Below are 26584 nucleotides of genomic sequence, written 5' to 3' on the forward strand. Positions count from 1 at the left end.
CCATACATATTTTGGTTATTCATGATACCTGAAGTATTTGAACATTTGATTATGTAAATCTTAGTTATTTTACCTGACCCCTTTGTTTTCATATTACATTAAGTTTCCTTTAAAAAATGATGTGGAACCCATCATTTCTTGTTTATGAATGGTTTACTGTTAGATATTAAAAATCATGTGAAAAGGAACCACCTTACATTTAGAATTTAGCAACAGTTGCCTTATATTTCCACCAAAGTGAGCTCTGCTTTTAAATATTTACCTGAAAACTCAGACTTGTATAACATCAGTATCCATTAACACTTGGATAGTTTGTGTCATTTGAAGGGTAAGTTTAGTAGTAGTCAAGTTCTGATTTTCATAAGCAGGGTTAATTATTCAAATAATCTGTGGTTTACTTGCTTTTCATATTTATGTTGCTTCTTTCTGGTTGTTTCCTCTTATTTTTCTCTCTCCTTTTTTCAGTATTTGTATGTATTGCAAAATGATTACCAGAATAAGTCTAGTTGCCATCACCAACATAGTAACATGCTAGTAAATTGTTTTGCTTGTGATGAGAACTTTTAAGATTTATTCTCTTAGCAACTTTCAAATATACAATACAGTTTTATTAACTATAGTCACCATGCTGTGCATTATATCCCCAGGACTTATTTATTTTATAACTGGGAATTTGTACTTTTTGACCCCCTTCACCCATATTGGCCACCTCCCCATTCCTGACCTCTAGCAACCACCAATCTGTTCTCTGTATCTCTGAGCTTCGTTGTTGTTTTTTGTATTTCACATATAAGTGAGATGCTATGGTATTTGTCTTTCTCTGACTTATTTCACTTAGCATATTGTCTCATATGGCAAAATTTCATTCTTTTTTATGACTGAATAACATATATATATTACATTTTTTTTATCCATTCACCCATTGATGGACACTTAGGTTGTTTTCCTATCTTGGCTATTGTAAATAATGCTGCAGAGAACATGGAAGTGCAGACATCTTTTTGAGTTGGTGTTTTCATTTTCTTCAGATAAATAACAAGAAGTGGGATGGATGTATCATATGGTAGTTCTGTTTTTAAAAATTTGAGGAACTTCCATACTGCTTTTCATAGTGGCTATACCAATTTGCATTCCTGCCAACAGTGCACAAGGGATCCCTTTTCTTCACATCGTTGCTAACACTTGTAATTTTTTTATCTCTTGCTAATAGCCATTCTAGCAGGTGTGAGGTGATATTTCATTGTAGTTTTTATTTTACATACTAGAGGCCTGGTGTATGAAAATTCATGCACTGGAGGGGGGCCCCTTAGCCTGGCCTCCCCCTCTCACAGTCTGGGAGCCCTCAGGGGCGGGAGGCGACCCGGCAATTAGGGGAAGGCAACTCCCCATCACACCTCTGCTGTTGCCACTGCCAGCAGCACCAGCCTCGGCCGGCCCTGGTTACCTGAGCCTCGGACGGCCTAGGTGGCTGGGCAGCTGCCATCCGAGGCTTGCCTGCACCTCGACTGAGGGGACTGGGCGTCGCCATCTTGTGGCTATGGGTGCTGCCATATTTGTAATGGCGTGATGGTCAATTTGCATATTCCCTCTTAATTAGATAGGATTCCTGATGATTAGTGCTGTTGAGAAATTCTTCATGTACCTTTGGCCATTTGTATGTCATACTTGGAAAGATGTCACCTGAGAGATTCTCTACTCGTTTTTAAAATCGGATTGTTTTTTTCGCTATTGTGTTATATGAGTTGTTAATATATTTGGGATATTAACCTTTTACCAGATATATTGCATTTACTGTCTCCCACTCACTAGATTGCCATTTTCATTTTGTTGCTGGTTTCCTTTTCTGTGCAGAAGCTTTATAGTTTGATGTAGTCTCTCTTGGAGCTTACAATCTATCCTTTCTTCTGGTAGTTTTATGGTTTCAGGTCTTACATTTAAGTCTAATCTAGTTTGAGATAATTTTTGTACATGATATAAATAGTGGTCCAGTTTTATTATTTTTTGCATGTGGCTGTTTAATTTTCCCAACACAATTTATCCAAGAGACTCTCCATTCCTCATTGTATATTCTTGGCTCCTGTGTTGTAAATTAATTGATCATATAGGCATGGGTTTATTTCTGGGCTCTCTATTCTGTTCCATTGATCTATATGTCTAGTTTTACACCAATACAATACTGTTTTAATTACTTCAACTCTGTAATATATAAGGTGGGGCAAAGGTACAGATGTGAACACGTGAAACACAGAGTTTATTCTTGTATTATTATTTATTAATTATTACATTAGGTTCTAATTGAGCAATTGTAAACCTTTGCCTCACCTTGTAGTTTGAAATCAGGGAGCACGATACCTCCAGCTTTCTTCTTTCTCAAGGTTGCTTTGGCTATTTGGGGTCTTTGTGGTTCCATATAAATGTTAGAATTATTTGTTCTAGTTCTATGAAAAATACCATTGGAATTTTGATGGGCATTGAATCTCTAGATTGCTTTGGGTAATATGAACATTTTAACAATATTAACTCTCCCAGTCCATGAACACAGACTGTCTTTTAATTTATTTGTTTCTTTCATTGATGTTGGATAGTACTCAGTGTCTCTTTGTTGTTGTTGTTTTATAGGCTCCTTTGTGGTAATTTGACTGGGAGGAATTAGTGATGCATGTAGTGGGAATATCACTTCATCCATTTCTTTCTCTACATGATAGTGTAGTCATTCCAACACAGTACTTTCAAAGGACAGGGCCATCCTTGTGACCCCTATCAACCTGTTTCCCATGATGCCTAGATAGTTTCTTGACATACTTGCAATTTAAAACTCCTTTGAATTATCTTGTTCTTACCTCAATGGTATTTTCACACTTTTTATTTTAAGTATCAGAAGTGTTCAGCTCATTCGCTTTCTCACGAACTGAACACATTTATGTAATTAGCCCTCAGAATAAGAAATAGGATGTTACTAGCACCCGTGTAATTCTGAATTTGTTTCCTTTCTCCTCAAGAACTAATTATTTTGCATTTATTTCCTTTCTGTTTTTCTTCTATGATTAAATGGAATGTAAGTAGCAATTCATAGCTTGGTCAGAGTGCTTCATACATACATAACCATATTTGCTTTATAGAGTACCATTGCTATTTGTTAAAAAGTAATTTAAACTTTTTAAAATATACTTTTCCTTCTATCCCCCACCCCTTTAAAATTTTATACTGTGATTTTCTTTAATTGTTGGTCTAAAAGTACACACTCATTTGGAAATGGTTTCCTGTGTGTTTTTAGTGTGTAAATTCAAGGCCCACAAAAGGTGTGCAGTGAGGGCCACAAATAACTGCAAGTGGACGACTCTGGCCTCCATCGGGAAGGACATCATAGAGGACGAGGATGGGGTAAGCCCTCTTCTGTCTCTGACCCCTTCCCAGCACCTCTTCTCTTTTACTTTCTGTCCCGGGGAAAATACTGACAGATCTACATGGGAGGGTTTACTATTAGTCTTAAAAATGGAAACATTTGGTTAATTATGAGTTTTTATTTTCAATTAGGTCCCTACCAGGTTCCTTCAGCTCTTAAAGTTTAAGGGAAATGTGAATAGGACTTAAGAATGGTGCTGGGCTGGTGCTGCGGAGCCTTATCTGACAAACTAAGATATTTTTTAAGGCTTAGCTCAGCTGTTTACTCAGATCTTAACTCCGCAGACTTCGGGGTCTCCTCTCAACGGTGCCCCTCCTTCAAAATCTTGCCTCCATTGCACCTTGCATACAAATATCTGGTAGCACTTTGTGACCCCTGTGATAATGCCTTTTACATGCCTTTCTCCTCAACTAGACTACAAATCCTGAAGGCCAGGGATTTAGCCATATGTATCTTTGTACCTCTAAAGTGCTTAGGACATAGTACATGCTCAATAAATCTGGGGTAAATGAACGTATGCTATGAGTGATACATATTATTGATTTCTTAGAGTAAGATTCGATTGTATATCTTCCTAGGGTAAGAATGGTGTCCTCCACAGTCTTTAATTTGACTGTGCTTTACTCCTGCTGCACAGGTGGCTATGCCTCACCAGTGGCTAGAGGGTAACTTGCCTGTGAGTGCCAAGTGTGTTGTCTGTGACAAAACGTGTGGCAGCGTTCTTCGCCTACAAGATTGGAAATGCCTTTGGTGTAAAATGATGGTGAGAGTCCTTTTTAATTAGCTTCTTTTCATCACTTTTACGTGTATGTGATTTAGAGGCAAAGAATTTATGGCGTAGCAGAGCTGGATAGCACACACACCCATTGTAATATTTATCTTTTTAAAAGTGTATCCCTCCCAGTCTGGTTACTTTTTTACATAACCTTTTTGTAATACTTATCATATGTTTCCTTTGTCTAAAGGCCTCTTTCCCACAGTTTTATTGTTTTTCATTATGCTTGAGTCACACTAGGTGGTTTGCTATTTTTCAGGCCTGACATCTACCTTATAAAATTCTTATACAATCTAATGAAAATAAGCAAAATCTGTCTTATGTCCACTTGTTTTGCAATGATCCTGTAGCTTTGTATTCACACCTCTTTCATAACATTTTCATGTTATTATAGTTACAAGTACATCCATGCCTAGTTTCTCTGGCCTTGCAAGGAAAAGGAAAAGGAAAAGGACCTATTACACACTCATCTTGAAAAGTGATGTACATCAGAGGCGCGAAGTAAACGTAGACACAAAGTTTCAAGGTCACTCAGAATAACTATTGAGAACAAAAAACACAGGGCTAACGTACTTATTAAGCAGGACCCAGGCAGGCAACTTAGGATACTTTATGAACTCACCTTGAGAGCCTTTAAATGTTCTAACCAGCCTGGCCAGAGTCGCTCAGTTGATGGAGCATTGTCCTGTCCACCAAAATGTTGCTGGTTCAATTCCGGTCAGGGCACATGCCTGGGTGTGGGTTTGATCCCCAGTTGGGAGTGCACTGAAGGCAACTGATCGATGTTTCTCTCTCTTCCTCTCTCTAAGCATGTCTTCAGGTGAGGATTGAAAAAAAGAAGTTCTAACCATAAAAGCAGAAATTTCATGAAGCACTTACTTAATATGTTGTTATTTCATTAGTCCTTTTAGAAAACTAGTATATTAATTTAACATGTATCTATAAACTTTTGGGAAAATAACCAAAATTTAATTCTTGTTCTGGTGATGACCCAATTTTGGACAATTTTCTAATATGATTTATAATAATTAACAATCCAAATCAATTTTAGAAAAACAAGCATGCACAGATAGTTTTAAAAGGAATAAAAAATATGTAAAAATGGGACAAAACTGAAAAAATATAACAATGTTAAATGAGAAAAGTAGAAGATAAAAATTCCAACTTCACTATTTTTACAGAATATGTAAAACCATGTCCAGAAACTGGACAATAGGTGGAAAATTAGGAGTTGACTCATTAGGGATGTAGAACTATGGTTTGGTTTTTAACTAGATGACTGTGTTTAGACACCAAATATTCTGCTGTTAAAAATCGTATTTTAAAGGCAAAATAATATATTAACAGAAAAATGAGAGTTTATAGGAAGTATAGACTAAGACAGGTGTAACAAAGGCGACAGTAGCCCAGCAACCAACACATCTAACTGACAGAGTGGGGAGGAATGATTTCACAATAAGGTGGCACTTATGTTTGTCAGGGAAGAAAGAGGGAAAAGAAATTTAGGAATGACCTTTTCTATAAAAGACATTAAAGGTGAGGGCAAGTAGAATGAGCAAATAAAAAACCTAATTTACTCCTACCTAAAGTTTAAAAACTACTGACTAAATACAAGTAGAAACCTGTATATTGCAGGTAAAAACAATTTATATAATACTTTTAGAAAATAACTTCATCATATGTGATCTTTCTTTTTAAAAAGTTAGAAAAAAAAGCTGAAGTTCTTGAAGTAGAGAAATTAGACTTTAGTAAATGTGGAGTGATAAAAATAGCAGTAGGGCCGAAACCGGTTTGGCTCAGTGGATAGAGCGTCGGCCTGCAGACTGAAAGGTCCCAGGTTCGATCCCGGTCAAGGGCATGTACCTGGGTTGCGGGCACATCCCCAATAGGAGATGTGCAGGAGGCAGCTGATCGATGTTTCTCTCTCATCGATGTTTCTAACTCTCTATCTCTCTCCCTTCCTCTCTGTAAAACATCAATAAAATATATTAAAAAAAAAAAATAGCAGTAGGTGCATATATCACTGGTTGTTCCCCAAAAAGACATCTTAGGTGGAATGAAAATTTAAACTCTTGGTTAGGGAGCACTCCTTTAAAATAAGGAATGGCAAAAGAGGGTTTTAGGGGTGGGGTTGCACTAAGACTCCAAGGAGAGCTAGTTTATATTAAATAGTCTATATTATATTAAATGGGATAAGAGAAATAAAAAGTAATGCCTATGGCTGACAAAAGAGGCAACTGAGCCCCAGCCGGTGGTTTAGTTGGTTGGAGTATCGTCCCATACACCAAAAGGTTGCGGGTTCTATTCCCATTTAGGGCCCATACAGGAGGCAACTGATCAATGTTTCTCTCTCATATCAGTGTCCCCCGTTTCACCCCCCCCCCCCCTGCCTCTCTCCTCCTCTCTCTAAAATCAACAATCATATCCTTGGGTGAGAGGAAAAAAAAAAAAGAGGCAACTGAGGAAGAATAATACAAGCAGGAGGACAAAGAGAATCATGTTCAAATTAAAAATGATAAGGAGTCCTGGCTTGTGTTTTCCAGTGGTTAGGGCCTGCACATCTGAGGTTCTTGGGTTTGATTCCAGGTCAAGGGCATGTACCTGGGTTGCAGGTCCCATTCCTGCGACCAGGGCTGTTGGGAGGCAACCAGTTGATGTGTCTCTGTCACATCCACATCGATGTTTCTCTCTCCTCTCCTCCTCCCCCCCCCCTTGTTCTCTGTCTCTCTTCCCCTCTCCACACCCCCTTCTCCTTCTCCTTCCTTTTACTCTCTCTAAAATCAATGGAAAAAATATCCTCACTCAGGTGAGGAGTATTAAAATCCTATATAATAAAAGGCTAATGTGCAAATTGACTGAATGGCTGAACGACCAGTCACTATGACACACACTGGCCACCAGGGGCAGACACTCAACGCAGGAGCTGCCTCCTGGTGGTCAGTGCATTCCCACAGAGGGAGCGCTGCTCAGCCAGAAGCCAGGCTCATGGCTAGCGAGTGCAGTAGCAATGGTGGGAGCCTGTCCTGTCTCCGAGGCAATGCTAAGGACCTCTTGGGGGATGTCTTCCTACCGGCTTAGGCCCCCTGGGGAGTGGGCATCTCCCAGGGGTCCTGGACAGCAAGAGGACACAGGCCGGGTTGAGAAACACACCCCTTCCTCCTCCCCCCCGCCCTCCCCCCCTCCCCCCAAGTGCACGAATATCGTACACCGGGCTTCCAGTAAATAAATGAAAAAGAAAAGGAACACAGATTACTTATTAGGCTTGAATAAAATATTATAGGACTTATTTTCCTCTGTGGCCTATGGAATTAATCTCATTATGAAATCAACATGTCACGCTCACTTCTCTTACATTTGCTGATCTACACCATACTTATGAAAGCAATGTTTTTTCCCACCCTCTTGGGGGTGTTGGGAGAGCTGACTTCCAAGACTCAAAACAAACAAAGCAGCCCGAAGGCCAGGCAATCACTGTCATAGTTGGACAGCGTCACCCAGTGCTAAGGTCAGCACTCACAGCTGTTATTACCTCCTCGCCCCGTTACCTCTAGCCCCCTGGCCACCCGCTGAGTTCCTGCCCTGACTGCAGTCAGAGGCCCTGTCCTCATGCAGTCCAGCACAGATGCACTTCCCACTGATTTCATGTTATGTTGGGCATTTCTTTCCTCTTTCTTGATATGGAATAAAGTTTTAAAATATTTAATTAAATGCTGTTTCAACACGTGGCCTACTGAACTCAGCATTCTGTCAGAGAACATACGTAGGATTGTAGCAAAATTATGTTTGTTTCATAAATATATTTTTATTGATTTCAGAGAGGAAGGGAGAGGGAAAGAGAGAAACATCAATGATGAGAGAGAATCATCATTGCACGTCCCCTACTGGGGATCGAGCCCACAAACCGGGCTTGTGCCCTTGACCAGAAATGAACCTAGGACCCTTGCAGGTCAATGCTCTATCCACTGTGCCAAACCAGCTAGAGCGCAAAATTACGTTTTGTATGTCCATCAAAATTTGGTGGCTTTCTGTAAGAATTTTATAAGGTAGATGTCATCAGTTTTTTAATGGACAATGATATTGATGTTACTGGTCACTTCTCTCCTTCCCCTCTCTTGCCTCCCTTTCCTCCTCTGGCCCTCTCCTGGCCTTCGCAAGCATTCATTGACTATATACTACTTGCCTGAGACAATCTTGAAAATATACTTCACAGACAAAATCAAATTCCCATCTCTAAAAAGATTAGCCCATTACAGGGGTGGGCAAACTTTTTGACTCGAGGGCCACAATGGGCTCTTAAACTGGTCCGGAGGGCCGGAACAAAAGCATGGATGGAGTGTTTGTGTGAACTAATATAAATTCAAAGTAAACATCAGTACATAAAAGGGTACGGTCTTTTTTTTTTTTGAGTTTTATTCATTTCAAACGGGCCAGATCCGGTCCGAGGGCCGTAGTTTGCCCACGGCTGGTTTAGAAGCATAAATATTGTGCCACTAAATTTATGAATTACTGAACATTTTGTGATGTAGTTGATCCTCAAAGTATCAGTTTCTTAGCTATAACTTATAAGTAAATATTGATTTGTTTTTATGATTCTTAAAAATTTATTTGTTTGTTATTAGGTACACACTGCCTGCAAAGACTTATACCATCCTGTATGTCCACTTGGCCAATGTAAAGTGTCTATAATTCCTCCAATTGCACTAAACAGCACTGATTCTGATGGTATGTAGCAATGGTGTGAGTATGTATATTTCCGATATATTGAAAGTTGATATGTACGTTTATTTTCCTAGAAAAAATAGAATTATAACTGTTATCCTTATCCGTTTTTATATACTAATTCTATTTAAATTGCTGAACAGTACATTTAATTTTTAAAAGAACATTTTAAAATTAAAATTTTATATAGCTATTAACACATTGGTGAACTTTCTGTGTATAAGACTTTTAGATTTTACATTTCAGCAAATAAGATCATTATTCTGTTCTGAAATGTAATCCAAAAATTTTAATTTTTTATGTGTTTTTTCCCCTCTATATTGAAACTGCCCATTAGCATATCACTTATTTAGAAATCTGTTTTCTTATCATTTCAATGCAGGAATTTATATTACTATAAATTTATTTACTTTTTCCAAAATCTTACAACTTAGTTGTAAGTGCTGAGGAATGTGTTTACAACACTGGTTTTGGAATAGCAAATTAATAACTTTCCAAGCAAACCATATTATAAAAGGCTTTTATCATATATGATTAATGTTTTGCATTGATAAAGTGCATTATGATTTTCAAACTTTTTATATAAATTATGCCAATTATAGATACAGGGATACAAGCCTCAAAAGTTATGACTTTTTTAAAACCTATGGTATTAAAGCCCTCCCTCTACAAGCCCTGATATATCAATGTTCTGTTGTTTATTATAAACTTTAAAGTATTTGTTCAGGCTTCATCAATGAGCAGTTAAAATCCTTTATAATAAAGATGTAATATGCAAATGGTCATTACATAGCGACCAACCACGTAACGACCAGATCACGGATCAGCAGGAAGGTGGGGCAGGGAGCTACAAGTGGACGATGGAGAGCTACAGGAGGGGGCAGGGCAGCAAGCTATGAGGGCGGTGGGGGGAGTAACAGGAGGGCAGGGCAGTGGGCAGAGAGCTATAGGAGGGCGGCAGTGAGCTACTGGCACATGGATTCATGCGCAGGGCTACTAATCCTATAAAATAAAAGCCTAATATGCTAAGTGTCTGGTCGTCTGGTTGTTCAACCAATCAAAGCATAATATGCTAATGATATTCTAAGGCCACGCAACCAATTGCTATGATGAGCACTGACCACCAGGAGGCAGACACTCAACTGGTCGACCAGTCGCTATGACGTGCACTGACCACCAGGGGAAGACGCTCAATGCAAGAGCTGCCCCCTGGTGATCAGTGCACTCCCATAGGGGGAGCACTGCTCAGCCAGAAGCCAAGCTCATGACTGGCGAGTACAGCGGTGGTGGCGGGAGCCTCTCCTGCCTCCACGCAGTTGGACATCCCCTGAGGGCTCCAGACTGCGAGAGGGTGCAGGCTAGGCTGAGGGACCCCCCACCCCCACCCCCACCCCCAAGTGCATGAATTTCATGCACTGGGCCTCTAGTACTTTATAATACTAAATACAAGAACATAGACTGATTGGTTTTCCTTATAATTGTTGTTAAAGTAGGTCCTACATCTCAAATTATCTCTGATTAATACTTTTACCATTTGTTATGATTTTTCATTATAGAGCATATTTTAAAAGATAACTCCTCTCTCTATATATTTATATTTTTAATATGTAAATAATAAACCAATCTCCAGTTGGGGGGCTAATTTATAACTTATTGTTAAAGTAATGAACCTGGTTCTTTATTTTTATGACTTTCTCTTCTTTTCTCTGGATTTTTGTTAGTTTAAGAGAGGAAACTATGCATATTGATCTTGTCCTGTGTTTTTTTACAGGTTTCTGTAGAGCAACGTTTTCATTCTGTGTTAGTCCTTTACTGGTTTTCGTCAACTCCAAGAGTGGAGATAATCAGGGAGTCAAGTTCCTTCGACGGTTTAAACAGTTACTAAATCCAGCTCAGGTGTTTGATTTAATGAATGGAGGTCCTTATTTAGGGTAATTGATTATTGATAAGTCTCTTTTAAATGAAACAGCACTAAGCATGAAATGTGTCTGGCTTTTCAGTTCATGAAAATTGTAGACTCATTTAGACATCTCCGTGTTGATCTTCTCCTCCCTTTTTAAAAATTCTAATTATAAATTTAACACAACCTCTTTGATATTGATATAACTTCCTTGTGTGATACAAATTCCAAAATGTGTTTAGAAAGTGTTTTAGATCGTATCTTACATCAATCAAGCACTCAGAGTGTGCTGAGCTCTAAGATAGATAAATGTGAAAATATAGAAATACAAGCTAACTTTAGAAATTGATTTGCATGGAAGACTTGTATTGATTTGTATGTAATACAATCAATTGTTTAACTAAAGTATGGTTACTATCATGGGTCTCTAGGTAGTTCCTCCAGGATTTCAGACTCACTCCATACAAATGGCAAAGAAATGCTTTTCTTCATTGTTTCAGCTATCTGGAATGTCATTTAACATAAAATCTGAAAAAATATTAAATATTTTCAGTGAAGGAAAATGTGCCTTGAAGCACTGTCAGAACATGTATGATTTTTGTTGGAGAACTGATATTGTGTCATTTGAACCAGAGCCCAGCATTCTCTATGATTTATTTATGCCAACTCTGCTTTTCTCTAGGGTTCCACCGTCACCTTGATGCATGAACATAAAAGTAGAAATGGGGATTTTCAGATTTTTCTGTCTTCCATATTTCTCTCCTTACTCTTTTCTTGTCCCTCTTTTCACTTTTGTTCCTTTTTATTTCCATTGCCTTTTTCTTGCAGAGTTCAGGCCCTTTGATCACTGGTGTTGGTCTTTTTCATGTGTACCCAACTCCTTCCTTATCTACGTGGACATCCCTCACTTCCCTTTCTTTGGGTCCTGGCATTTCCGCATCTGGCCTCTCTTCTCACCTTTATCTCTCCCATTGCTGGTTAGCTCTGTCTCCTTTCTAGTACATTTGTTTTATAATCCTTTCTAGTTCTTATATCTTATATTCTTGGTATTCGTTATTTCCACCCAAGGAACTTTCTTTGTTAAATTTCTTGAGGTTATCTCTGTAACATACTTTTTAGATTTCCCACCATACTTGAGCTATGCAAAGGTACACTCAGGAGGTGGGGCATGTCAAAAGTTGAGAGGCAGGGAAATAGGAGTAAAACGATTGACCTGAGACTAGGAGAAGAGGAGGAGAACAACTGACAGGACTACAAAAACTGACACATTGTCAAGGTTTGGGATTTCTTTAGGAGCTGCCACTCAATAGCAACAGTGCCCTAGATGCCCACCCCTGGTTTGGAGCTTGCTATGCTTCAGGAAGTAACTTAGCCTTGTCATGGGAAGAAAAAATTACTACTTTTACCATCTTGTATCACTTATCTTTCATTCTCTTTCCTGGGTTCTGCTTCTTTTTTGTCTTCTTATTTCTTCTTTCCCTTTCCTTCTAATTTTACTTCCATTTCTACTTATAATCCTCTTTCCTCTTTATGATTAAGAGGTTTTATTGAGTTAAAATTGTACTTAAATTAATTTTATAGTATAATTATTATGTAAGAGTTCTTATATTTAATCTGAACATGAACACCAATAAATATAGAATAACATAGAATTAGGGAAAGTGAATTTTTTTTATTTATATTAAAATAAAACACTTTTTACTTTCAGTTTAAGATTATTCCAGAAGTTTGACAATTTCCGGATTCTTGTTTGTGGAGGAGATGGAAGTGTAGGTTGGGTTTTGTCAGAAATTGATAAGCTCAACTTGAATAAACAGGCAAGTACTAATTCTTTTCATTGCTAGCTAACATGAATGTGTACTAACCGGCTGACAGAGAAGTGTAGAACTGTCATGGACCCAATCTCTCCCCTGTCTGAGGTCTCCTGTTGTGCTCTCTTCTAGTGTCAGCTTGGAGTGCTGCCTTTGGGTACCGGAAATGACCTGGCCCGGGTTCTCGGCTGGGGTGGTTCATACGATGATGACACTCAACTTCCCCAGATACTAGAGAAGCTGGAACGAGCCAGTACTAAAATGCTGGACAGGTAAAAGTGAATTATCTCCTATATCTAGTTTGAAAATGGCATACTGCAATCTTTTTTTTTTTTTTTTTTGAGAACTTAAATTTTGCTGACTGTAGGCCCCTTGAGGGCAGAGACTTCCTGGTCCTGTCCACGCTCTCACCCCTGAGGTCTAGAACAGAGCCCAGAAGAGAGCAGACACTCTGTATATTGAGTAGACACTCAATCAATATATTTTTTGAGTGAGTGAATTGTAGCAAAAACTAGTCTAATGAACCCGTTATTTTAGAGATAGAAGGCTCAGCTTTAAATGGTTAATTTGGGGAGGGGGCCTTTCGATGATTATCATCTTGTGGTTTCATTAAAGCTAAAAAAGATCTATAAAGTTTGGATTTGTTAGAGTATCTTTTTTTAATGATGCTTATGAAGAATGAATTAAACCAACAAAGAACTAAATACTAAAAGAAGAGAGATGCATCTGGAAGAACTATCACCCTTTATGGTCCCCTTGGTCACATCTCCTCACTGCTCTCTCTCTAAATGCTCCACATGGAAAGAAGAAATCACAGTGCATGTGTTCTGAGCCTTACGGAGGAGGTTTTAGAATTTAGGTATAGGGGACAACAGGACTCAGTGAGCAATAACCTCTCCACCCCCATAAGAAGACAAATGTCAAAATATGAAGGCAGGGGAGGGGGGGTAAGAGATCAACCAAAGGACTTGTATGCATGCATATAAGCATAACCAATGGACATAACTAGAGGGAAGTGAGGGCATGTGCTAGGGGGTGGGAATGGCCGGGGAGAAGCCAATGGGGGGAAAAGGAGACATATGTAGTACTTCAAACAATAAAGAATTTAAATTTTAAAAAAGAAGATAAAAGTCAAAATATCGTTATAAACTTGAGTTTATAATGAATCAAAACAGCTTTGATAGGATTAGCCATCTGTGGAACTCCTCTGGAAAGTAACAAAATCATCAGGGAGCCACCCATCTAAAATGTAATTGCTCTCAAATGAGCTATAATCTAATTAATTATAAACTTGCCTGTCGTAAGGTAATGTGGAAATGGTTAATTCTTTTGCTGACAGAATATTTAAAAAGAGAGTTGGGCCATAGAACATTTATTTCTATTTATCCCAAACACTCCTTTTAGAAAAAATTTTTCATTAAATTTACAGTTGACATTCAATTTTATATTAGTTAAAGTGTACAACATAGTGGCTAGACATTTATATAACATACAAGGTGAGAGGGATACCCCCAGTAGTGTGGGTGCAGAAAGTGGATTTTTTTTTAAATTAAATCTTTATTGTTCAGATTATTACAGTTGTTCCTCTTCCCCCCCCCCCCCCCATAGCTCCCCTCCACCCGGTTCCCACCCCACCCTCTGGCCTTACCCCCCACCCCACACTGTCCTCATCCATAGGTGTACTATTTTTTTCCAATCTCTTCCCGCACCCCCCCACACCCCTTTCCCCCCCGAGAATTGTCAGTCCACTCCCTTTCTATGCCCCTGATTCTATTATATTCACCAGTTTATTCTGTTCATCAGATTATTTATTCACTTGACTTTTAGATTCACTTGTTGATAGATATGTATTTGTTGTTCATAATTTTTATCTTTACCTTTTCCTTCTTCTTCCTCTTCTTAAAGGATACCTTTCAGCATTTTATATAATACTGGTTTGGTAGTGATGAACTCCTTTAGCTTTTTCTTATCTGTGAAGCTCTTTATCTGACCTTCAATTCTGAACGATAGCTTTGCTGGGTAAAGTAATCTTGGTTGTAGGTTCTTGCTATTCATCACTTTGAATATTTCTTGCCACTCCCTTCTGGCCTGCAAAGTTTCTGTTGAGAAATCAGCTGACAGTCTATGGGTACTCCCTTGTAGGTAACTGACTGTTTTTCTCTTGCTGCTTTTAAGATTCTCTCTTTGTCTTTTGCTCTTGGCATTTTAATTATGATGTGTCTTGGTGTGGTCCTCTTTGGATTCCTTTTGTTTGGGGTTCTCTGAGCTTCCTGGACTTGTAAGTCTATTTCTTTCACCAGGTAGGGGAAGTTTTCTGTCATTATTTCTTCAAATAGGTTTTCAATATCTTGCTCTCTCTCTTCTTCTGGCACCCCCCATAATTCGGATGCTTGAAGTTGTCCCAGAGGCTCCTTACACTATCTTCATATTTTTGGATTCTTTTTTCTTTTGGTTTTTCTGGTTGGTTGTTTTTTCTTCTTCATATTTCAAATCTTTGACTTGAATCTTGTGATCCTCTAGTCTGCTGTTAAGAGTCTGTATAATATTCTTTATTTCAGTCAGTGTATGCTTAATTTCTAGTTGGTCCTTTTTCATAACCTCGAGTGTCTCACTAGATTTCTTGAGGGTCTCACTAAATTTATCGGCTGTTTCTAGAAAATTCTTGAAAAACCTTAAAAGTGTGGTTTTGAATTCTATATCCAGTAGTTTTTTTTCCTCCATTTCTGTAATTTGTGACCTGTTTTTTGTCTCCTCATTTTGGCTGCTTCCCTGTGTTGATAGAGTGGTTTTTGTGCTAGGTGTCCTATAGGGCCCAGTGGCTCAGCCTCCCCAATTACCTGAGGTGGACACTCTTGGTGCACCCCTTTGTGGGCTTTGTGCACAGTCTTGTTGTAGTTATGCCTTGATTGTTGTAGGATCACTGGGAGGAATTGACCTCCAGGCCAATTGGCTGTGAGAAATTGCTGTGTCTACAGTGGGAGAACTTCTGTGCTGGAGACACCCTTCTGGGGCAAGACTTGCTTCAGTGGGGCTTTGGTGCTCACTGAGTCTGCCCCCTGAGTGTGTCCCTTATGGATCTGGATGGTTCTACTCTGACCACTGGGTACACTGGCTCTTGGATCTCTAAGGAGGTGCTAATTTAGCCTCTGCCTGATGCTACGCAGCAGGAGCTACAGAGAGATCTGCAGATTCCTCTTCTTTGTTTGGGGTTTGGAGGTGCCCAGATGAGGCCCAGCTATGAAGCAATGCAAGCTGCTGTGGGGCCTTGGGCTTTCTTTTGGATGTTCTGGGTCTCTCTGACCCAGCTACAGTTTGTTAGGTAACTTTAGATTGCAAAGGGCCAGGCCATTCATATGCAAAAGCCTCTGCGAACAGCTTGGGTGGGGTGAGGTCTCAGGGAATCACCAGGGTGGAGCAAACAGCTATGGCTGATCCTCCATCCTTCCCTAAGAGGACCCGGGTCTCACTGTGCCTTGGTAATCGCTGCAAGCACCTCTGAGAGAAAGCCGCCCTCGACGTCCGCCAGATGCCAGACAGTCCAGTTTCTCCCCGTATGAGTCTGGGTCCCCAGAGACTCTCCCAGAACTGGAGTCAGGGCCGTTGAGAGCTTGAGACTCCCTCCTGATTGAAAAAGACAACCGTGTCCTCAGTTGCCGGCCCTTTCCGAGTGCGCCTCCGTACCTCTGCACTTTACTTCCGCACCTCCTCTGAGTCTCAGTGTGCTTTTCTCTTTCCTTCTAGTTGTAGAATTTCCACTCAGCCAGCCTTCCTGTAGTTCTGGATGATGTCCGTTTTGTCTTTTAGTTGTATTTTTGAAGTGGTTGTGCGAGGCAGCAATTTCCGGTGTTTACCTATGCCGCTATCTTGGTTTCTGTCCAGAAAGTGGATTTAAACTCCAGTCTTTAAAGGAGCCTGGAGGTGATTTGTCAGACAGCTACCCAATTCTATGCTCACCAAACCACACAGGGTATTTTAAAGGGCTTATTGTTGCAAATTTAAATACCACACTCTCGTTTCATCCTACTCTGTGTGCTTTTCCCTCGTTATAAAAATTAACTTCTCCACATGGTCAGCAGAGAAATAGTGCCCCCAAGGTGAAATTTCTTGATACTTCTGCAAAAACATAGGAAGACATAAATAAATAAAAATAAAAAGGGGTTTAAAAACCTTTTAGATTTTTTTTGTTGTTAATCCTCACCTGAGGATATTTTTCTATTGATTTTTTTTAATTTTTTTTAAAGAGTGGAATGGAGGGAGGGGGTGAGAGAGAAAGAGACAGGGGCATGGATGTGAGAGAGACACACCAATTGGTTGCCTCCCACACACACCCTGACCAGCACAAACCTGCAACCTGGTATGTGCCCTTGACTGGGAATCAAACCCATGACCCTTCGATGCTCGGGCTGACACACTAACCACTGAGACACTGGCCAGGGCTAGATTTTTGAACCTAAAAAAAAACTATTATTAGAAACATCAGAACATTTTCCAGGCTTTATTAAAAAATATTTTCTAATTGATTTAATTTTTTAAAGTTTATTGGGATGACATCTATATATATAAAAGCCTAAGTAACCAAGCAACCGAACAACTGGTCACTATGATGCACACTGACCACCAGGGGGCAGACGCTCAACGCAACTGCAGCTTGGAGATTGCAGCAGAGCGGCAGCGAGCCTACCAAGTGGTGGCGGAGACGGCAGGTGCAGCAGGACCTAGATGAGCAGGAACGGCGCAGCGCCTGGCCGGTGCTCGGGCTCCCGGCCTCCTCCCTGGCCGCTTGCTGCTTGGATGTCAGACTGCTGGTTTCTGCCCGATCCCTGCCGGTGGCCTGCGGGAATCTGGCCAAAACCAGCAGTTCGACATCCCCCGAGGGGTCCCGGATTGCGAGAGGGTGCAGGCCAGGCTGAGGGACCCCACCAGTGCACGAATCCATGCACAGGCCACTAGTTAGTTGATAAGATCATATAGGTTTCAAGTGTACATTTCTGTGATACATGATCTGTATATTGCATTGTGAGCCCACCACCCAAAGTCAAATCATCTTCTGTCACCATATGGGCAAAGGGGCCAAATATATAGTGACAGAAGATGTTCCTGACTTTTCATTACTGTTTTTAAGGACCAGGTGAAAATATTTCTGTTTAATAATATTCCAAATTATCAAAACTTTTTCATATATTATCAATTGATTTAATCCTCAAAACAACATGTGGGATAGCTAATAAGCATTATTGTGACTTTCTTAGAAAGATGAAAACAGGTTTGTGGAGACAGAGTAAGAATGACATATTTTTGTCTGCCTGGTACTTCTTTTTAAAAATATGTATTTTTTATTGATTTTTTTTCGAGAGAGAGGAAACGAGAGGGATAGAGAAACATCGGTGAGAGAGAAACATCTTCAATAAGCTGCCTCCTGCACGCTCTCCACAGGGGATCAAGCCTGAAACCAGGGCATGTGTCCTGACTGGGAATAGAACCCGTGGCATGACTGGTTGTGACATGGAGAATGATTTTTTTTATAGGTAGTGTGCATTTATTTAATCTAGGATGGTGTTTTAGAACTTTGGGTTGTGATCCATTAGTAAGTTGTATAATTTAGTTATTAAATTACAGTGAGCATTATTTTAAAAGTGAAACAACAAAAATAGAAAAGTCAGAATGCATTGCATCTGGTAAAGAGGAATTATTAACATTTCTTACTTTGGGTCATGGCCTTAAAATGTTTGGAAGTCATGAATACACAGAGAATTGATAGGATATGGAAATCATAACTTATGAATTCAGCATTTTGTGAAATTACCAAAATTTCATCTCTTTTCCCATATTTGGTTGTTTTATTTTTCAAGTGCAGTTTATATTCAATCACATTTGGTTGTTTTAAAATACAATAAACCATAGTTCATATATGTGCCTGTTTTTGTATATGAAGTGAGACATAGCCAGTTTATTAAATTTTAAAGGAATTTTAGACCAAAGATTTTTCTCCCTTCAGGTGGAGTATAATGACCTATGAACTCAAATTGCCACCAAAGGCTTCTCTACTTCCAGGACCTCCAGAAGCACCTGAAGAATTTTATGTAAGACTTTAACCCTTTACCTATTTATTATATGAAAATGGGGGTGAATATCTTGAACAAATAAGAAAGCTTATAAGATATGGTAGCATGTTTACTTAATTTTATGTTTTATTGTTTGGTGTCTGGTCTTCATTGTCTTCTTACAGTCCTCTCCCAAGAGGATGGAATCCTTATGATCTAGGTTAGAGACCTTGCATGAACACTCACACCGGGAGTGTGAATTTAGCCATATCACTCACCTTCATCGACCTCTGTGACTTCATCTGTAGAGTGAGACTACCATGTTGCGAAGATTAAATGAGATAATGAGTGTGTGAAAACACCCCTCATTGTTCTCCCCGAACATTCCACCTGCCTCCTTCCTCTGACCAACAGGGTTCCAGGGAAGGCCAGATGATGACAGGTTCCTGTTGACTTTTACTCATCTTCTGCTTCAGCCATGAACACCTGTGTGATCAATAGGGTTAGCCCAGCTCCCCTAAACAATCTCCAAACACACCAATACTCATGGCTACAATACTATATACCTTTGTTGAGGGTGCATCAGAACAGGTCTACAGGTTAAGTCTGTTGATCAAGATAAAACAAAGGAAGAAAAACAGTGCACTTTATTCCATCCCTGCTATGGACCATTAATAATACAGTTTTTAGATGTTCTTAAAGATTCAGCATTCTGATTAAATCTCAAAGCCCTGGAGACTTACAACAAAACCAGATTTTTAAAGGATTATTCTCTGACTCACTAAGACCATTTGATCTATGAGAGCTTATTTTCCCCTCGAGGAAAATTCATCTGTTTATTTTACAGTTGAAGTCTTTGTTTTGTCATTAAGAAAATTATGATCTTGTCAAAACTAAGGAAAGGAATGGAAACTAGAAACATGGAGCTCTTCCTTAAGGAAACTAACTGAATTTTGAAAAACTTTTTCTGATATAAGGTAGCAAAAACTGCTTATAAAAATTTTGAAAATTTAGAGAGAGGAACCAAGATGGCAGTATAGGTAAATGCTGGTACTTGCATGTTCCCACAACCACATCAGAATTACAACTAAAATATAGAACCACCTGAAATCTTGAATGGAAGTCCTACAACTAGAGATTCAAAAAGAAGCCACATTGAGACTGGTAGGAGGTACAGGAGAGGCACGGAGTGGGCTAGTCTGACACCCATGTGTGGCATGTTTTTAATTGTGAGGGATATCCCATGCGGAGCAAGGAGTACCAGCCCCACACCAGGACCCTCAGCCTAGGGTTCCAGTGCCTGGAAGGCTTCTAGAGTCCCAGGCAGTTCCTCTTAAAGGGCCTGCCCATGGACTTACTCTAAGTCACTCCCTCTGAGCTATAGCACTGGGGCAGCAGGTTTACAGGATCCAGGGACATATGGAGAGGAACTAAATTGTCTGGCATCAGTGCAAGAACTCAGGAGCAGCTTTCTCCCAGACAAAAGAGTTGGGACCCACCCCCTCCCCCGAAACACACACACACACACACACACAGCTGACTGGCAGGAACCATATCTGAGTCACCATCAATCTGGGCCACACTGTCTGCCTCATCCTGAAGATTCCCTGAGACCATGCTCCACTCAATTTGAAGCCCCATCCAAACTCTTTGCAATTTATTTTTTATATGAATGGCCTGTCCTGGCTCAGGCTTCAGACTTTACTAAAATCTCGCAAACTGCAGCTGGACTCAGTGTTCCCGTACCTCGGTAAGTGGCCCCAGGCCTGACACTAGCAGCAACTTGCCAAGATTAACAGCTTGGTCTCTCCTGGGCACTTTCTAAGCCCAACAAAAATAGCAGCCATCTTCAGATTGCTCTGTAGCTCATGCTGGGTGGCCCTAGCCAGGGCATAGGCAGTGGCTGACTTTGCACCTCTTGGGAGACCCCAGAACCAATGCAACTGGTGTACAGCTTCAGACCACACCAGAATACCTTCTACCACATCCGTGAGTGATACACTTAAGGGGCGGACTTGGTGAGCACCAAAGTCCCACTGAAGCCAGTCCAGCTCCATGGGGTTATCCCCTGCATAGCAGCTCTTCCACTGTAGTTGCAGCTGGTCCTCACAGCCAATTAGCCTGGGGGTCAATTCCTCCAGTGACACCAACAGCAACCAAGGCTCAACTATAACAGGACAGTACACATAGCCCACACAGGAGTACACCTAAAGGGGTGTAACTGTAACACAGGGGTGGGCAACTTTCTTGTGAGTGCATGCCAAAACCAGCAAAATCTCTGACTCAAAATTCTTCTGCATGCCAACCCTAATTTTTTGAGAACATGTTCCGCCTACTTGATATCTCTTAAGGTGTATGTATGTGAAGAACCTTGAAGAAATAATAAAATTCATTCAAGCGACAAAAACACAGTATATGATGATGAAAAATACATTTATTTTTTAATGTATACATGTTATGTAAAATTATTTATTTATCTAAGATGCACCTACACTGAATTTATTTGAAAAATAAAAAAGTTGATATTAAGAAAAAAATTGTAAATGGAAGATTATAAGAGAGGGTTTCGCGTGCCAGCAAAAGTGTGCCATGTTTGGCACGCATGTCAGGGGTTGCCCACCCCTGTTATAACAGGACAGTGCACACAGCCCAGCTCAGATTCCTGAGGAGGCTGAGCCATGGGCCCTACAGGACACCTACTACACAAGGCCATTCTACCAATTCCAGGAGACATAGCAGCTCTACCTAATAATAGAAACAAACACAGGGAAGCAGCCAAAATGAGGAGACAAAGAAACATGTGACAAATGAAAGAACAGAAGAAATCTTCAGATAAAGAGCTAAATGAAATGGAAGCAAGCAAACTACTAGATAGAGTTCAAAACAATGGTTATAAGGATGCTCAAGGAACTTAATGAGAGCTTCAAGAAACTTATTGAAAATATCAAAGAAATGAAAAAGGACCAGTCAGAAATGAAGGATACACTAACTGAAATGAAGAATAATTTACAGGGAATCAATAGTAGAGTAGAGGATGTCAAGAATCTAATTAGCTATTTGAAATATGAAGAAGCAAAAAACATCCAATTAGAAGAGCGAGAAGAAAAGAAAATCCAAAAATATATAGAGAGTGTAAGGAACCTCTGGTACAACTTTAATTGTACCAACATTCACATCATGGGGGTGCAGGAAGGAGAAGAGAGGGAGCAAGAAATTGAAAATGTATTTGAAGAAATGACAGTAAACATCCCTTACCTAGTGAAAGAAATAGACTTACAAGTCCAGGAAGGACAGAGTCCCAAATAAGAGGCCCACACCAAGACACATCATAATTAAAATGCCAAAGGCTAATGACATGGAATCATAAGAGGAGCAAGAGAAAAACAATTAATTACCTATGAGTGCCCATACAGCTGTCAACTGATTTCTCAACAGAAACTTTGCAGGCCAGAAGGGAGTGGCAAGAAATATTCAAAGTGATGAAAGCAAGGACCTACAACCAAGATTACTCTACCCAGCAAAGCTATCATTTAGATTTGAAGGTTAGATAAAGAGCTTCCCAGACAAGAAAAAGCTAAAGGAGTTCATGACCACCAAAACAATATTACATGAAATGTTAAAGGGTTTTGAAGGAGGAGGAGGAGAAGGAGGAGGAGGAGGAGCAAGAGGAGGAGCAAGAGGAAGAGGAAGAAGAAGAAGAAGAAGAAGAAAAGATGAACAATAAAATGGCAATAAATACATATCTATCAACAGTTAAATCTAAAAAAATAAACGAATAAGGAATCAAACAAACAAAACTGATGAATAGAACCAGAGCCATGGAAACATGGAACAGACTGACAAATCTCAGAGGGAAGGTGGGGGGTGGGAAGAAGTTAGCCAAAGAACTTACATGCATATATGCATTACCCATGGACACAGACAATAGGGTAGTGAAGGCCTAGGGTGGGCAGGATCTGGGTGAAGGAGGTAATTGCAGTGGCCAAGGGTGGCAGGGGGGAGGGAGATATCTGTAATACTCTCAACAATAAAGATGAAATAAATTACTTAAAATTTTCAAAAATATAATAATATATAAAAAAGAAAATACAAATCTCATAATTCTACTACCCAGAGATAATTACTAGAGATTAATATATTGCCTGGCTGGTATGGCTCATCAGTTGATTGAGTTCTAAGAGGTAGCAAGTTCACTTTTCAGTCAGGACACATGCCCAGGTTGTGGGCTCCATCCTGGTAAGGGGCATGCAGGAGGCAGTCAGTTGTCTCTCATCGATGTTTCTCTCTATCACACTCTCTCTCAAAAAAAAGAAAAATCAATAAAAACATATTTTTAAAAAGAATAATATATTCATTATTTTATTTCCAGCAGCATTTTTATTTATAATATATTACTAGTGACCTGGTGCATGGATTCATGCACATTGAAAGGAAATTAATTAGAAGAAAGATCTGTGAAGTTACATCACTGAAAAAATTGCATGTCAAAATAGTATACTAGTATATAATATAGTATTATAAAATTAAAACATGCATGCAATTGGTGCCAGTGAGAGCTTTATATGTATCGCACATGCATGAGTCGACATTTATTTTTAAATTGCCAATGCATGTCATATGTACTGGCAATGAATAAATCACAATGTGGTTCACGGTTGAATGTCAACAAAAACAACCAAATTCAAAAACAACAATGTGATTGGTGCCAGCAAGAGCTTTACATGTATTGTGCATGTGGGAGTCAACACTTATTTTTTCTTTTTTTTTTTAAACAATGCTTATTTTTAAATTGCTAGTACATGTCATATGTACTGGCCGGTCAGACGGACATAAGGTTTGTCACTTAGCCTTTTATATATATACTAGAGGCCCGGTGCACAAAAATTTGTGCACTCGGGGGGAAGGGGGGGTCCCTCAGCCCGGCCTGTGCCCTCTCACAGTCTGGGACCCCTCGGGAGATAACGACCTGCTGGCTTAGGCCTGCTCCTGGGTGGCAGAGGGCAGGCCCAATCCCTAGGTGCAGCCCCTGGTTGGGCTCAGAGCAGGGCTGATTGGGGAGTTGGGGCGCCGCCCCATCATGCACAGAGCAGGGCGGATCGGGAGGTTGCAATGCCACCCTCAGTCACACTCAGGGTAGGGCTGATTGGGGGTTGGGGCACCGCCCCCTGTCACACTCAAGGCAGGGTCGATGGGGAGGTTGCAGCGCCACCCCCTGTCACACACAGAGCAGGGCTCATCAGGGGGGTTGGGGCTCCGTGCCCTGTCATGCACAGAGCAGGGTTGATCAGGGGGTTGGGGAGCTCCCCCCTGTCATGCACAGAGCAGGGCCCATCAGGGGGTTGGGGAGCTCCTCCTGTCACGCACAGAGCAGGGACAATCAGGGGGTTGGGGAGCTCCCCCCTGTCACTCACAGAGTAGGGCCGATAGTGGAGTTGGTGCACCGCCCTCTGTCACACACAGAGCAGGGCGGATCAGGGGGTTGGGGCGCCGCACCCTGTCACACACAGAGCCGCAGGGTGATCAGGGGGTTGGGGAGCTCCCCCCTATCAGGCACAGAGCAGGGCTGATCAGGGGGCTGGGGCGCCTTCCCCTGTCACAAACAGAGCAGGGCCGATAGGAAGGTTGTGGCCCCACCCCCTGTCACACACAGAGCCGCAGGGCAATCAGGGGATTTGAGTGCTGCCCTCTGTCACGCTGATCCCGGTGCCGGTAGGCCTCGCGGCTCCGCTGATCCTGGTGCTGGGAGGCATATTACCCTTTTACTATATAGGATAGAGGCCTGGTGCACGTGTGGGGGCCAGCTGGTTTGCCCTGAAGGGTGTCCTGGATCAGGGTGGGGGTCCCCACTGGGGTGCCTGGCCAGCCTAGGTGAGGGGATGATGGCTGTTTGCAGCTGGTCACACACCCTTCAGGGTGGGGGTCCCCACTGGGGTGCCTGGCCAGTGTGGGTGAGGGGCTGAGGGCTATTTTCAGGCTGGCGGGTGACGGAAGCTTCCAACTGCTCCTTTTTTTCTTTTTCTTTTTTTTTTTTTTTTTAATATATTTTATTGATTTTTCACAGAGAGGAAGGGAGAGAGATAGAGAGTCAGAAACATCGATGAGAGAGAAACATCGATCAGCTGCCTCCTGCACATCTCCCACTGGGGATGTGCCCGCAACCCAGGTACATGCCCTTGACCGGAATCGAACCCGGGACCCTTCAGTCCGCAGGCCGATGCTCTATCCACTGAGCCAAACCGGTTTCGGCTTTCTTTTTTTTTTATTCTGGGCCAGCTTTAGCTCTGAGGCTCCAGCTCTTAGGCCTCTGCTGCTGAAAGCAGGTATCTGGTTTGTTTCGGTTCTATAATCGAAACAATGTATAACTCCAGCTCTGAGATCCCGGCTAGCTGAAAGCATGTTTCTGGGGTTTTGTTTAGCTTCTGTATTTGTAACTATGTTTCAAACTGCCAGCTCAGAGGCCGGCAAGGCAGGTGGGGAACGTTGGAGTCCTCCATCACTGAAGCAAGCAAGCCTCATGTTAGTTTCAAGCTGCCTGGCTGCCGGCCGCCATCTTGGCTGGCAGTTAATTTGCATATCTCGCTGATTAGCCAATGGGAAGGGTAGCGGTTGTACGCCAATTACCATGTTTCTCTTTTATTAGATAGGATACACACACACACACACACACACACACATATATATACTAGAGGCCCAGTGCACAAAATTCGTGCATGGGGTGGGTGTTGTCCCTCAACCCATCCTGTACCCTCTCCAATCTGGGACCCCTTGGGGGATGTCCTACTGCCGGATGTCCCACAGGGATTGGGCCTAAACCGACAGTCGGACATTCCCCTCACAATCCGGGACTGCTGGCTCCCAACCACTTACCTGCCTGCCTACCTGATTGCCCCTAACCACTCCCCTGCCAGCCTGAGAGACGCCTAACCTCTCCCTTGCCGGCCTGATCACCCCCAACTGCCCTCCCCTGCAGTCCTGGTTGCCCCCAACTGCTCTCCCCTGCCGGTCTGGTCACCCCCAATTGCCCTTCCCTGCTAGCCATCTTGTGGCTGTGGGTGCTGTCATCTTTGAGGGATGGCAGTCAATTAGCATATTCCCTCCTTATTGGCTGTGGATGCTGCCATCTTTGAGGGCGTGGCAGTCAATTAGCATATTCCCTCATTATTGACTATGGGCACCACCATCTTTGCAGTCATTTGGTCGTCCCTCACTAAGCCCCTTGCCGGCCTGGTCGCCCCATGCAGCCTGCTGCTCAGTCATTTGGTCGTCCATCACTAACCCCCTTGCTGGCCTGGTCGTCCCATGCAGCCTATTCATTCTTCCGTTCTGTTGTGATGGTCGCTTAGGCTTTTATATCCTACATAATAAAAGGGTAATATGAAAATTGACCCTGACAGCAGAACGACTGGGAATGACTGGTCACTATGAAACACACTGACCACCAGGGGGTGACGCTCAATGCAGGAGCTGCCCCCTGGTGGTCAGTGCACTCCCACAGGGGGAGCTCTGCTTAGCCACAAGCCAGGCTGCTGGCTGCCAGTACAGCGGTGGTGGTGGGAGCCTCTCCTGCCTCCTCAGCAGCGCTAAGGATGTTCGACTGCAGTTTAGGCCTGTTCCCCACTGGCAAGTGGACATCCCCCGAGGGCTGCCGGGCTGCCAGAGGGTTATCTGACTGCCAGCTTAGGCCCGTTCCCCCTGGGAGCGGGCCTAAGCCAGCAAGTGGACATCCCCCGAGGGGTCCCAGACTGCGACAGGGCACAGGCCAGACTGAAGGATCCCCCCGAGTGCACAAATTTTTGTGCACCAGGCCTCTAGTATATAGATATATATTTTTTCTTTTTCTCTTTTTGGTTAATTCTCAACTGCAGAATTTTTTCCGTTGCATTTTAGAGAGAGTGGAAAGGGGAGAGGGAGGGTGGGAAGAGAGAGAGAGATTGA

The 26584-nt window shown here is 41.6% G+C and overlaps 1 protein-coding gene across 19 annotated transcripts in view; it reads left to right on the top strand.

Annotated features, from left to right (window-relative positions):
* DGKH (diacylglycerol kinase eta) overlaps positions 1-26584 on the top strand; it is a 218027-nt gene that overhangs the window by 130515 nt on the left and 60928 nt on the right. For 18 of the 19 annotated variants that reach the window (XM_036300984.1, XM_036300979.1, XM_036300975.1 and 15 more), the window contains 7 exons: positions 3275-3381; positions 4041-4166; positions 8798-8900; positions 10669-10828; positions 12506-12614; positions 12741-12880; positions 18604-18688. In XM_036300984.1, coding sequence (XP_036156877.1) covers positions 3275-3381; positions 4041-4166; positions 8798-8900; positions 10669-10828; positions 12506-12614; positions 12741-12880; positions 18604-18688 — 830 coding nt within the window. The remainder of the gene's footprint in view (positions 1-3274; positions 3382-4040; positions 4167-8797; positions 8901-10668; positions 10829-12505; positions 12615-12740; positions 12881-18603; positions 18689-26584) is intronic. The other variant, XM_036300995.1, reaches the window with a different exon arrangement.

Source organism: Myotis myotis, unplaced genomic scaffold, assembly GCF_014108235.1.
Source record: "Myotis myotis isolate mMyoMyo1 unplaced genomic scaffold, mMyoMyo1.p scaffold_m19_p_3, whole genome shotgun sequence".
In the NCBI taxonomy this organism is placed as follows: Eukaryota; Metazoa; Chordata; class Mammalia; order Chiroptera; family Vespertilionidae; genus Myotis; species Myotis myotis.